General features: G+C 43.4%; 1 protein-coding gene across 1 annotated transcript in view; it reads right to left on the bottom strand.

Moving 5' to 3' along the window:
* LOC306839914 (autotaxin-like) overlaps positions 1-12500 on the bottom strand; it is a 39581-nt gene that overhangs the window by 1482 nt on the left and 25599 nt on the right. Inside the window, exons 23-25 of the mRNA XM_079368861.1 lie at positions 11932-12064; positions 11197-11350; positions 1-1586 (exon numbers count right to left, since the gene is read on the bottom strand). The exon at positions 1-1586 is cut by the window's left edge and continues 1482 nt beyond it. Of these exons, the coding sequence (XP_079224987.1) occupies positions 1416-1586; positions 11197-11350; positions 11932-12064 (458 nt within the window). The 3' untranslated portion in view covers positions 1-1415. The remainder of the gene's footprint in view (positions 1587-11196; positions 11351-11931; positions 12065-12500) is intronic.

The raw sequence follows: 12500 nt of genomic DNA, 5'->3' as shown, positions 1-12500 counted from the left end.
AGTTAAAGTTCTTTGAAAGCAGAAATGAATATTTTGTCCAGCAGCTAAAAAAACAGGAATAAGCTGTCTTTAAGCCACCCTTCCTGAGTAATGCTGAGGATAACCTAAACGTAGCGCTGGATTGACGTGTTATTGACGCAGTGATGATTTATGTCATTCTGTACTTTCCTCTACATCTGGCAAACATTCAGGCATGTGTCATGGAGACAACACATTATCTCTTGGCCAATATTTCCTGCAGAACACAATGAACAAAATCCTTTTCTTGCATGGGAAAGATTTCCTGATAACGGGCTGTTCTTATGATATTAAGCTTTATGTATCATTCATGTTGTTTTTATTAAAAAGATTCACACACTGGATAATATTTTAACTTTGAGAGATATTACATTTTAATGAGAGACATTTAAAGGTTCCTGTTGATATATTTTTACCTTTAGACATTATTCGACTCATTGTTTCCCCCCTTTAAGTTATGCTAAACTAACTGCTAGCTGACATTATAGTATCAATGTTCTTATCTAACTATCTGCAAGACGAAGAATAAGTGTATTTCCTACAAAAAAGCAAAAGTAATCATCACCACACCAAAACCAGAAAATGTGCATATTTTATCCCAAAGCTGCAAAGACGTTACGTCTTTCACATTCTCGTTTTTACTCCTCGTGTTCAGGTAGACATTGAGTTTTACTTCATTTCATAAAGCATCAGATTAATGATGCAGCCAACGTGGGACTTTCCCCCTGTAAAGATCAAGCTCAGTGTGGGAGGATCAAATGCTGTAAATGAGATCCTATAAAGGACAAATCTCTCCATGTCAACAGCCCCCTGATTGTTACGACACCAGAGCTACTGATGTATGACAAACGTCTGTGTGTTCAGGAGTCACTGCAGTTACAGTCAGTGAGTGACAGAAAGCACGTACTGGAATCAGGAATCAGGAGGAAGTAATGACATTTACACACTATTTGAGCTTCCCACAATGAGCATGACATCAGAGGAAAGAGGATCTCTGTGACGTCGGTTAAAAATGAAAACAATGCCTACACCGTCAAAGAGGTCAAACCAGGACATGGTGTTGTTGTGTGCTGAAGGATGTACTGTAGGAAGTGTGTTTAATGGGTTGTTGCAGTGTTGATAAAGTCCAGTCCTGCATCTTTCCTGTGCTAGCTTCTTCTCTCCATTAACTGTTACATAATTCTCCTGTTTTAATCTTCCAAACTACAAACCATCATTTCAATCTTTTTCAATTTTCAAAACCTTGTGTTCCCTTTTCGACTCCACGGTCTGTGTTCTTCGTGTGCCGGCTGTCCAATGAGCATGCTGTGAAAATGCAAAACTTCTACAAAAAGAGCTACGTCCTGTATATGTGTGTGTGTGTGTGTGTGTGTGTGTGTGTTTATCTGTCTGTGTGATTAGTCGTCACTCTCGAAGGTGTGCAGCCGGGTTTTCAGGCTCAGGGTGCTGATGTAGGTGAGGTTTGTGGAGCGGTAGAGGTCCAGGCCGGTCAGGATCTCCACGTCTCTGACTCGGGCGGTGTGAAGCTTCAGCAGGTCCTCCACCCACTGCGACTCGTCCTCTGCACTCTGCAGACACAAACAGAAATGAATGTCTCCACTTTGCTCAAATAAAACAGACCTTGAGTATTTGAGCTGTTTGGGGATAGAGCAGCTGAAGGGAGACGGGATTAGTGGGGTGTGAGTCAGTCAGATAAAAACCTCTGATCATCCTTTCTGTTTATCTGCAAGCTTGCACAATTCCATACAGCTCACACGCTATCTGCATTAAATGTTATGCAACCAATACCTTCTTCTGCAGAACTCACTATATAGTTATGTGGAAAAGTGCTGCAGTGATTGGAAGACGAGATGAAGCAAAGATGGAATTGTTTTGAAACATTGGGAGTTAACTGTGATACACTGGGCTGCATGCGTAGGAGAACAGAGATGTTGCACACATAAATACTGGGCCTGATTCACAAAATGTGTTTGTGGTTTTTACACCTGTTGCACCTCTGCAGACAAAAACAAACCCCAGAATTCACAAAGCACACACAAAAGGCTAAATGCCGAGTGAACAGTAAACACTGCGCTCCAGTGCTTTTGACACATTTTGAATTGAGCAATCTTGCAGATATTTGGGGCAATATTGGTCCTTCTCTATGCTAATTAACATCATTGCAAAACGCATCTAATTTACAGCAAGGGTGAAGACTTTGCTGAGAGTTGGCAGTAACCGGCCACATTTTAACCTCTAACCCTTCCATGCCCAGGAAAACCATTTGGCCACTGTGTGACTTCAACTGAATAACCTTTAAATATTAGTGAGACATAATATCCAGTATTAGAATCAGGGATTAAATGGATCTCTGTCCACATTGAGACAGGACGGTTAAAGGAAAGAAGAAGCTTTGGTAGGAACTGTGCATGTCTAAACTGAGCAAAGTGCTGCCTCTCCTCCAGGCTCAACATCTGCTGCTCCTTCAGCCTGAGACCACTCCATCATCAACTTCTACAAGACAGGTGCACAAGAGACAACATCACAAATACAGTCAGACAGGAAACCCACGGCTGAAGTGAACAGCTGGTACTGCAGCCACACTGAGCCAGGAGCTGAAACATAACAAGAAGTACCTCATACAACCCCACGGGAAGAAACCTGAACTATCCCTCACCTGTCAAAACATTACTCAACCCAATGTTTGTACCTCCACACCCTACACACCGTAATTACTGCAGTAACTAAATCCATCATTGCTACCTTGAAGTTGCTGAAATGGCACACCTATAACGAAACCACTTCTTTAGTGTGTGCAGAAAATTACTAATAACATGTCTAACATAACCAGACGACATTTAGGAAAATACCTCCAGACGAGTTGAGTCCAGTAGCATCCATCGCCCACAGAATCTGTAACTGTACACGAGGTGGAACAAAAGGATCTGTGGAGCAGGACACAACGTCTGTTTCACTGTCTGGGAAACTGAGCTGAACTCTGACCTGTTGGATCCAGACCTCTTCACGTCTGAGCATCACATCCTGGTCAGCCAATAAGTGATCAGAAACACAGCGCTAAGCTGTTCCCTGGCCACGCCCACCCTTACATCTTTGGACCAGCGTCCCGCTAACTTCACAATCCAGTGTTTATGGAAATGTTTGGATTTCTAATGTTCAAAGCTACAGGACAAAGCTGTGCAGTTACAGTTTCACATACTGTATGCATCATATCACTGAACCTTCATGTTCAGTTAGTGAGAAGAATACAGCACGTCTCAGCATAGTACTGAACCATTGTCCATGTTTTGATACTTACCTGTAAGGTGCATCGTCTCTGTTTGTGTGTATCTGTGAGTCCATGCGCTTGATAAGGAAACCCCTCCCCAGACTTAACATCCAATCACAATGAGCTAAAGTCACTGGCATTGTTAAAATTCCAAAGAATGGAAAAGCATAAAAACACTGTCAGCTCTGAACCAGAATCCAGGTTAAACTTCTTGTGTGATCCAGAACCTGCTTGTATCCAAGACCTTCTGCAGCCGTAGACCAGCAGCAGGACTCGGAGGTCTTCAGAACTGGGTCTGCAGGTGGTTCCAGGCAGAGGATTTAACTCGAGATCGGTCTCAAGACCACTTTTTAAAAGGTCTGGGTCTTGTCTCGGACGAGGTGAACTCCAGATTTTAATTAAACACCAATCAAGACCCCGACCGGTCGGCTTCTTTCTCACAAAGTTACTGTGATTAGAAGGACAACAGCACTTTCTGAAACACTGCTAGCTACAATACAAACACTGCTAACTACAACACAAACACTGCTAACTAAAACACAAACACTGCTAACTACAACACAAACACTGCTAACTACAACACAAACACTGCTAACTACAACACAAACACTGCTAACTACAACATAAACACTACTAGCTACAACACAAACACTGCTAACTACAACACAAACACTGCTAACTACAACACAAACACTGCTAACTACAACATAAACACTACTAGCTACAACACAAACACTACTAACTACAACACAAACACTGCTAACTACAACACAAACACTGCTAACTACAACACAAACACTGCTAACTACAACACAAACACTACTAGCAACAACACAAACTCTGCTAACTACAACACAAACACTGCTAACTACAATACAAACACTGCTAACTACAACACAAACACTGATAACTACAACACAAACACTGATAACTACAACACAAACACTGATAACTACAACACAAACACTGCTAACTACAACACAAACACTGCTAACTACAACACAAACACTACTAGCTACAACACAAACTCTGCTAACTACAACACAAACACTGCTAACTACAATACAAACACTGCTAACTACAACACAAACACTGATAACTACAACACAAACACTGATAACTACAACACAAACACTGATAACTACAACACAAACACTGCTAACTACAACACAAACACTACTAGCTACAACACAAACTCTGCTAACTACAACACAAACACTGCTAACTACAATACAAACACTGCTAACTACAACACAAACACTGATAACTACAACACAAACACTGATAACTACAACACAAACACTGATAACTACAACACAAACACTGCTAACTACAACACAAACACTACTAACTACAACACAAACACTGCTAACTACAACACAAACACTGATAACTACAACACAAACACTGATAACTACAACACAAACACTGCTAACTAAAACACAAACACTGCTAACTACAACACAAACACTGATAACTACAACACAAACACTGCTAACTACAACACAAACACTGATAACTACAACACAAACACTGCTAACTACAATACAAACACTGCTAACTACAACACAAACACTGCTAACTACAACACAAACACTGCTAACTACAACACAAACACTGCTAACTAAAACACAAACACTGCTAACTACAACATAAACACTACTAGCTACAACAAAAACACTACTAACTACAACACAAACACTGATAACTACAACACAAACACTGCTAACTACAACACAAACACTGCTAACTACAACACAAACACTGCTAACTAAAACACAAACACTGCTAACTACAACATTAACACTACTAACTACAACACAAACACTACTAGCTACAACACAAACACTGCTAACTACAACACAAACACTGCTAACTACAATACAAACACTGATAACTACAACACAAACACTGCTAACTACAACACAAACACTGCTAACTACAACACAAACACTGATAACTACAACACAAACACTGCTAACTACAACACAAACACTGCTAACTACAATACAAACACTGATAACTACAACACAAACACTGCTAACTAAAACACAAACACTGCTAACTACAACACAAACACTGCTAACTACAATACAAACACTGATAACTACAACACAAACACTGCTAACTACAACACAAACACTGCTAACTACAACATAAACACTGATAACTACAACACAAACACTGCTAACTACAACACAAACACTGCTAACTACAATACATCGGTAGTTAAACTAAAGGTGACGTTCATCTGTTCAGGGTGTTGCTCATAAACTCTGGAACTGGTGATTTTAAAGCCAGCCATGTCACAGGTGAAGCTCGTAACAACACAACAAATATATTTAACTTTAAAGACTTGATGTGTCAACGTCTGACACAAGGTGCAACTTACAGTCAGAACCAGGAAAGACCTCAGGGCAGGAAACTAAATCATGTGTGCACACATTATTCCCTTCAGTGTTATGTTTGTGATTCATGGGAAAACATTAACATGACAAGTTCTCCGTGAGAGTTTAACCTTTCCTCTAATTAATTTAATTTACTATGACAAGAAAAGCTGTTTGTCTGGTTCAGATACCTGAAAGAGTAGTCTAAGTCAAGCTCTCATGGTTTTAATAAATAATAATAACACATTTTATAGTAAAGGAGACCCTGTTGATGGGAGGAAAGTTTATACTTCCATTATTCTCTTATCGTCTGACCCGTGAAGTTCAGCTGTGAATGACTATGAAGAAAGTCGAGGAAGCAGAGCAGAGCTTTCTGTCAGAACTTCACAAACTCCCGAGCTGCATGGAGAACGGAAACATGGTGAAGAGGCTCTGGTTTTATTCTTCTCATGTTGGTCTGAAAGCACTGAAGCACATCTACAGTCCACATACTGAGCAACAAAATCCCAGGTCCCTGTCTGGAGTTACACAACATCTAAACCATGAACTACAGAGTCTATAAATCTTCTTCATTGGCTTTCTCATGATAAAGACGGCCTGTAAATCCTCCCACAGGACTTAGATTTCTGCAGAAGCACGGAGCATCATTTTAGCTCAGAGCAGCTCGAGCAGGACAGGGAGTCAGACATCCAAAGATTAAAACGTCCAGTTGATTTTCAGAATAAAAGAACGTGTGTGGACTTCTTAAATGATTGATGGGTAATTCATCAGATGCTGTCGGTTGTTGGTTCCTAAGAATTCTCTTTCTTTCCTGACTGCTGTGAAGCCCTTTGTAGCCATGTGTACTTCAGTGTTGTATAAATAAATAAGCTTCAGAGGAAATGGACAGCAGACTCTGATAGCTCAAGATTCAAAATTACTTTATTTAGTCCTGAAGGAAATTTGCCTTGGACGTACAGGCTGCTGCATAACACGACATAGTAAAACAGTGCATAGCACACAAGTGCTGACAGTGCAGTGTAGTACATAACTACATACATACATACATACATGGCATTCCTTTACAGGAACAGAGACCTCTACTTACGGCCTGAGTTCAACAGAGTAACAGATAGTGGGATAAATGAAGATTTGTACCTGTTCAGATGTCTTTTCTTATTTTTAACTGGAACTCTGTAACGTCTGCCTGAGAGGAGCAATTCATACTCTGAGTTCAAGACATGTGAGGGGTCTGCAGCTATGTTCTTGGCCTGTCTAAGTACCGTTTCCTCAAATACTGTTTGGAGAGTGGGGTCATTAATCCTTCATGTGCTGAGCTTTGTTATGTTATTTACCTGGAAATCAAAACCATTCAAGATGTTTCTAGAAGCTGATCCCCTTCTGTGTAAATGCTGATGGGAGTTTACCGCTCACACACCAACAGGCTGCAACGAGTCCAATGATGCATGTCTCCGCGTCCATGAGCAGGACTTCATATGGAAGCAGCAGCTGACTGGTTCTTTCAGGAACACTCAGACTGGATCAATAATCATCATCACTTTCTGTGCCAGGAAGTCAACAGCTGACGTTTATATAGAAACCACCAAGAGACAACGCCTGACGAGAATGATGACATCCCCAAGAGAGGGAGACGGTCAGCCTCCAGCCCACTCCACCTGACACACACACACGCACTCACGCACGCACGCACTCACACACACACACAGATCATCTCTTTCCCTGATCTTCATGTGAAACTGTGGGCAGGTCACATGATGTCTGTGACCTATGACTACATGATGATCTACAAAAAAAGCAATTTAACACCCACACGAGCTCCAACTATACCGCGCCTCTGCACGCCATTGTACCTCTACACGGCACCGTGAACTTATCTCAACAAGCAGTCGCTCGCACGCACGCACACACCGGGGGGGGGGGGGGGGGGGGGGGGGGGGGGCGGATCCTCCTCATGGACAGTGAAAGAGTCCAGTGTTTGTCAGGGACTCTTTCAGTTTCAGGCTGAGCTGTAGTTTCCAGCTGTGCTGCAGCTGTTTGAACAGGCTTACATTCAGAGCGTAAATGTTTATGCTGCAGAGAAACTGGGCTCACACTCAGACTGAAGGAGAATCCTCATGTAATGTCATCATGCTCACACTGCAGGATATTTAAATCCTGATGTCACAGACTACAGGACGAGGACATCATGGCTCGTCTGTTCAGGCAGGAGGACACCCTGGAGGACAGGCAGCTTTTGTCTCTCGTGGTTAGTGTAGACACACACCACGTCCTGCAGAGCCTTTCATGACTAACATCTTAAATCCCTGACATCCAGCATGGTGGACACGTTCTCCGAGCGGATCACATCAAATGAAGCCCAAAGAGCCTGCAGTCAGGCTTTAAAGATGGTCCAGGTCCTGCTGTTCTCCAGCCCTTCGACTCTCCAAAAGTCTGAAGTCCACTTCTTCAATCCTGACTTCACTGACACGTTGATCACAGTCTTTAATATGAAGCTGAACGTCTGACCCTAAAAGCTTTCATGACCCTCAGGAACATGATTTCCCCTGAGAGACAGAGAGCTCAGTGAGCAGGGCAAACAGCTGCTGCAGCTTCCAGCTCAGAGGGGGAACAAGGGAAACCCCAGGCTTTCCTCCTACACGCTCTCTCAGGTGCTTTTCAACCTGGGCCGGACTTTGAGGTCTGAAGGTCTGTTTGCTCTCTCATGTCTCCAGGAGGTCGGTTTGGGGGGTCTGGGGATCTACAGCGGGCCAAACGCTGTTCACTTATCAGAAAAGTTCAAAAGAAGGGGTTTGATGTGTAACGCTTTGTCGTCCTTTAAACGCATGATGCGTCACATGACGAGTTCAGACAATCCTTCACTTTAGAACGAATACAGTACATTACATCGGTACATTAAAAAACGAGGATTCCCTCCTGACTCATGTCGGGGGGGGGGTTACTGTCTGCAGAGTGCAGCGTGTTATGGCTACAGCTGGTTACCATGACAACAACACAAACCACACACCCATCTTACTGCAGAAATGTTGAAAGAACGATCTTATTTTCTCAACCTGTCAGCGTTAAGCGAGGAGTGCACCGAAGCGCAGCAGCTGTTGCCATGGCGATAAGAGCAGACAGGGGTCGGGTTGGGACAGATGGACCACACAGGAGAACCTGACCTCACAGGTGAACTTAGACTCCCCTTCAGTGTGAACGTTACCGTGGTTACCTGATGGTGCGCTCGCTGCTATGACTGTGCAGCCTGATGTTTGACTCTTCCAGCTCGGGAACATTTTGAACCTTTCAGTCCTTCATAAAACTCGTCCAGTTTTTACAGTTACTGCACCTGCAAACGTCCAGAAGGGACTTTTCAAACCTTCCTCTCCACCATTTACCTGAAAGCTGAGATGCACTGGTGTTTGGTGTTTGCTTCGCAGATACTTGGTCTCATTATGACACCGGCCACATGTCCAAGATCAACTTTCAATTCTGCAGAAGCTCAGATTATGTGTGTATGTTCCTCTGGCAGCAGTGAGTCATAAATCAGTGAGCAGCGACTCTTTCCTCTGACTCACAGAAGGTTTCCTGGAAATTAACATCATGAATCACCTACTTAAAGTCAGAGACACGTTTTATGGCATTGTTCTCTCTCTGAACCTCAAACCACATGAAAGTCTAATTTTGGCAGAGAAAAAGTGAAAACACTGGGGAAGAACACGAGCAGCTTCAGACTCTGAAACTGAAACGAGGGAGCTTTAATGGAATTACATGAAGGAAGGAAGTAGAGCAGTTCCTCGAAGTTTTACACCCACACGTTAAACACTTTCCTGTTATGAAGATTCAAAGTTCTGCTCTGAGTCTAATGAAACTCCAGCTGCTGCACCGCTCTCAAAACAAACCTATGTCATTGTTTGTTGTAAGGTAAACAATGAGTCACCTCCACAGGGCGCATGGTGTGTTACATAAATCCAACACTGAGAGGCTCGTTCTGTGTGTTCACATGGGGGATCTGAAACTCCTTCTCTACATCTTCAGATGAACACAGGAGACAAATACCACTCTCTGTGAGCGAGTCACAGACCAAAGCTTCAAATGATTAAAATGACAAGTAGGAGGGCAGCAGGTGAAAGGACCAATCAGAGAGCTGTTCTCCTCCTCTGTGATCAATCAGCCAATCAGAGAGCTGCTCTCCTCCTGTGTCATCATGAAGGAAACCTGCTGTGTTGAAGCTTCTCTGACAACAATGCAGCAGCCAGTATGTCCTCCTTCTAACTTTAGATTCGAGAGAATCACTGTTCACCTGATAGAGTTATCAGGTGAACAGGTGTTGCAGCGATGGAAGCGGGCAGTGGAACTGCTTCAGATAGAAGTGATTGTACCCGAGCTAAAAAGCCTCTGCATGTTTCTAATAAGCTCCAGCAGCAGAAAGCTGCTCAAACTAGGATCAATGTTGGAGATGAAACATGGAGAGAGGTTAGAACGCAGAAAGCTTTACAGACCCATGCAGAGCTGGCTAAACACTGAAGCTACAGTGTCCACCACATGCAGAGCTGGCTAAACACTGAAGCTACAGAGTCCACCACATGCAGAGCTGGCTAAACACTGAAGCTACAGTGTCCACCACATGCAGAGCTGGCTAAACACTGAAGCTACAGTGTCCACCACATGCAGAGCTGGCTAAACACTGAAGCTACAGTGTCCTCCACATGCAGAGCTGGCTAAACACTGAAGCTACAGTGTCCACCACATGCAGAGCTGGCTAAACACTGAAGCTACAGTGTCTCTACATGCAGAGCTGGCTAAACACTGAAGCTACAGTGTCCACCACATACAGAGCTGGCTAAACACTGAAGCTACAGTGTCTCTACATGCAGAGCTGGCTAAACACTGAAGCTACAGTGTCCACCACATGCAGAGCTGGCTAAACACTGAAGCTACAGTGTCCACCACATGCAGAGCTGGCTAAACACTGAAGCTACAGTGTCCACCACATGCTGAACAAACAACACAGCAGAGATATTGATGGAGTTTCTGTCAGACTGTTTTCAACCCTGCATATAGAAAAACAAGATGAAGAATTACATCATTGAAAACATGGTCAGGAATCAAACGTTGGGTCTCAACTGGACCGGGAGCAGCTCATCAGCACAAAGCTGCCAGGCCCCATGTGTGAGCTTTAACCATGAGGTGTTTGCTCAAGGGTTAAGGCTCAGTAACAAATCCACCAGATGCTCTGTCTGGATCCAAGAGAGCCACAGCGAGGGGCTTTTATAATGCCTACACTGATACTGTTCTGATGTAGAATCACAGTCAATCTTCAATCACTCATTTACTTTCATATTAATTAAAACAAAGCGATGAGTTGCCTCCCTTCAGATCTATGTTTGAGTCTCTCAGGTCAGTTCAGGGGATAAGAGCGAGTACTTTACAGATACAGCGCTGCCCCCTGCTGGACGTATGCATGAATGAACATTTTAAATCTGTGTCTGGTCACTGACGTGACGCCTTCAGTCAAACATCCAGACAGCAGCAGTGAAGTGGACTCACGTTGCACGCCTCGCTGTTTTCAGCTCTGTGAGGCAGCAGGAAGGAAAAGACGCTGAGCTCCCCGTCACACTCCTCCACCGTCTGGTTCGCCTCCTCGCAGCTCGTCACCACCGTGTAGAAGTGAGTGGGGATGGGCGGGGCGTCCGTCGTGTACCTGGACACAGGAGGGGGGAGGAGTCACTCAGAGACAAGCTGGGTACTTCTAGTTGTAAAAACACTTTGACTCATCGATTTGTGAAAATGGTGAATTTACTTTGATTATGATAAAAAAAAAAAAAAAACACTTTGTAATCATAACTTCTGTTTAAAAGCACTTTTTAAAAAAGGTGGCCGGACACCAGAAGACGTGAGGAGGTGCATCACGCTGGACTCAAGCAATAAAAACAGCTAAAAGAAATGAAAGGAAGAGGGCGGCTGTGGCTCAGTGAGTCTGTCAACTTTAAGGTTGAGGGTTCGATCCCCAGCTTCTGCAGCCACATGTCCGATGTGTCCTTGAGCAAGACACTGAACCCCAAGTTGCTCCCCCTGCTTCATCAGCGGTGTGTGAATGTGGATGACTTCCTTTAGCTGCCTGTGAACTCATCCAGCCATCAACTCTTCCTGCATGTTTAAAGTGGGACGTGTCGGCGTCCCTGAGTTCTCTCTCTCCTCTCTCCAATAAGAAGCCCAGACATTAAATAAATAATAATCAATAATGTGATGTGTTGTGGCCTCATGTGGGACTTTAGATCTTACTCTTTCATTTTCTCCGTGGTGTCTCGGAGGCCATCATAGTTGAAATCAAAGACTGGTCCAGTAAGGACGTTGATACCGTTGTTTTCCTCTGCATAACGCCTCAGCAGCGCCCCCTGCAGGTAACTCCAGAGTCCTGCAGACAGGAAGGAAATAAGAAAGGCCTTTGGATAATAATACATCAGCTTCTTTATGAATGAGTTTATTCAGAAGGAGACACAGAGAGGAATCCTCTGCATGAGGCAGCAGCTCACAGAGAGACTGTGACATCACTGCTGTGACATCACTGCTGTGACATCACTGCTGTGACATCACTGCGTCCTCGCTCTCATGTGATGTCACTGGAGGATGCCAGAATGAATTATTTGATATATCAGCAACAGTTTACATGTCATACAGTGCAGATATTTAACATATAACTTATGATGCTGCTACCATACATAACACATCTTACTTTCATTAGAGTCACTTTTCTATATTCTTCTTCTGTGGTTTTCTTCTTATCTGTGTGCACTTTAATGTGAAGACAAATGATTCTATAATGACAATAAATAATAATATTAATAATAATT

The sequence above is a fragment of the Symphodus melops genome (assembly GCF_947650265.1).
Source record: "Symphodus melops genome assembly, chromosome: 18".
Lineage (NCBI taxonomy): Eukaryota > Metazoa > Chordata > Actinopteri > Labriformes > Labridae > Symphodus > Symphodus melops.
This window is presented reverse-complemented; position numbering and strand designations above follow the sequence as displayed.